At 45.0% G+C, this 1,931-nt stretch overlaps 1 protein-coding gene across 1 annotated transcript in view; it reads right to left on the bottom strand.

Moving 5' to 3' along the window:
• Positions 1-368: 368 nt before the first annotated feature.
• Positions 369-1,931, bottom strand: part of si:dkeyp-59c12.1 — a 14,551-nt gene continuing 12,988 nt past the window's right edge. The window contains exon 5 of the mRNA XM_014003436.1: positions 369-1,553. Coding sequence (XP_013858890.1) covers positions 1,125-1,553 — 429 coding nt within the window. The 3' untranslated portion in view covers positions 369-1,124. The remainder of the gene's footprint in view (positions 1,554-1,931) is intronic.

Below are 1,931 nucleotides of genomic sequence, written 5' to 3'. Positions count from 1 at the left end.
CAGACAGAGAGGAGCTCTTTAGCTGAAATGGAGTGCCTGCAGTCGGTGTCCTGACAGGAGATATCCGCACCAATGCGTGGCAGCGACTCATCAGACTGGACTCGGGACAAAAATAGTCCTGAAAGCGAGCTGTGAGCCTCTCCCGCAGCTCCTGGGTGATGAAACTCAGAACGTATCTGAATTATCTGGTGAATTAATTATGAATTAATTATCTGATGAACGTGACATGCTCTTGCTCTCTGTAAATAAAGCAAAGCCACTTCCTCGTCCGACATTAAACAGAGTCCAACAGAGGAGGGAGGGGCGGGGAGGCTCTTGCCGTGCAGCGCTTCAAGAGCTGACCTGCGTCTGACCTCAAAGTGCACAAGCGTCTGACTTGAAGCGTTGGATGTGATTTTGAAGCTGAAATCACGTTCGGTGTGAACGCAGCATAAGAGTTCAGAGCTAAAGCCTTGCACTGTGTACGCGCTTAGCTGCTCTGCTGCTCAACCTCGGTAATGAATGATGGTGAAGGATCATGGACTATTATCTATTTATTCATGTATGAATGTAGATTTAGTGCCGTGCAGACCTGGCTTTGTATGGTTTCAAGTTCTGTAATAAAGTAGTACATGTGGGAACCAAAAAGCTGTCGCTCTTTTCGGAGCTGCACCGAAGCACATGGTTTATGCTAAGCTAGCTCTCCTCCTACGAACGACCATCGCATTACAACTTGTATAGGTTTTTAGCATTAATTTATGATTAATAATTGATCTTTTTTTTTACATGTTTAGCGTTAGCTTCCTCTAATTTGTTTTACAGGTTTAGCAGTTTAGCATTAACAAAGCTGTGTTTTTAGTTAGCAGATTATGAGTTAGCGATGCTAACTTTCTGGTTAGCTTTGCCCACCACAGCTTATAACAATTTCTTTGGCAAATATATAGTTTACGTCTTCCGTAGAATTTCCTTCGATTTGAATCCATTTCAGTTTAAATACAGTAAATAAATAAAATCACTTTACAGTCAGTGGCACAACAGAGCAGGTTATATGTCTAAATGTTTTGTTTTCAGAGGTTCATTGGCGTCTTCTTGACGCTCAGTCAGGTTTGYAACTTCGTCCCAGAAAACGGCACAGTTCCAGCCTCTCACAGTGAGTCTGTCCGCCTCCTGGCGAACACCGCCGACATGCTTTTCACAATGCCCTTCAGTCTCAGAGGTCTTTTGGTGCTCGTCAGCTTGGCGTCCCTCATCCGCTCCGTGAGTCCACGGAACACGGTGAGCACGCTGTGGTAGTCCTCCGCTGCCGAAACCTCATAGAAGAGGCAGTCTGTGTTCAGAGCCAGCAGCCGGCCCTCCTCGCTCGGCACCGTCCGCCTGTGGTTCAGGTCCCTTTTGTTGCCCACGATCACAATGGGCGCCTTGTCTTCGCTGMGGAAGCCTTTGGTGGACCTGATGCTCTGGACCAGCTTGTTGACGGCGTTGAAGCTGGCTCTGTCGCAGATGCTGTAGACTAGAACGAAGCCATCGGCCCACCGCACCTTCTTATTGAAGAGGGTCGTATCCACCAACAGATCCTGTGGAAACAGGACTTTTAGTTCAGGCAGTATGACACAATGATCTTTTTGTATGTTTTAAACTGAGCACGGTCAAACTTTCAATCCAAACCTAAATTACAAAGTTGTGTTTGTACGCTGACACAGTGAGGACAACATCAGAAATACTGAATCAGAACTTTACAAAAAAAATCGGAAACTGGAATCCGCTAAAGAAAACTGCAATCGATGCATTTGATGCCACTGATTTGAAACTGTCATTAGTTACATGTTTTGTCACCAACATCAGACAAATACTCTGTTACATACGACACCTTATTATGAGAAAGATATATTTGTATTTTTACTGTCAATAAAAGTGTGTGTGTGTGTGTGTGTGTGTGTGTGTGTGTGTGTGTG

This window comes from Austrofundulus limnaeus, unplaced genomic scaffold (assembly GCF_001266775.1).
Source record: "Austrofundulus limnaeus strain Quisiro unplaced genomic scaffold, Austrofundulus_limnaeus-1.0 Scaffold19, whole genome shotgun sequence".
Lineage (NCBI taxonomy): Eukaryota > Metazoa > Chordata > Actinopteri > Cyprinodontiformes > Rivulidae > Austrofundulus > Austrofundulus limnaeus.
The sequence above is the reverse complement of the archived record's forward strand: the minus strand, read 5'-3'. Positions and strand labels throughout refer to the sequence as shown.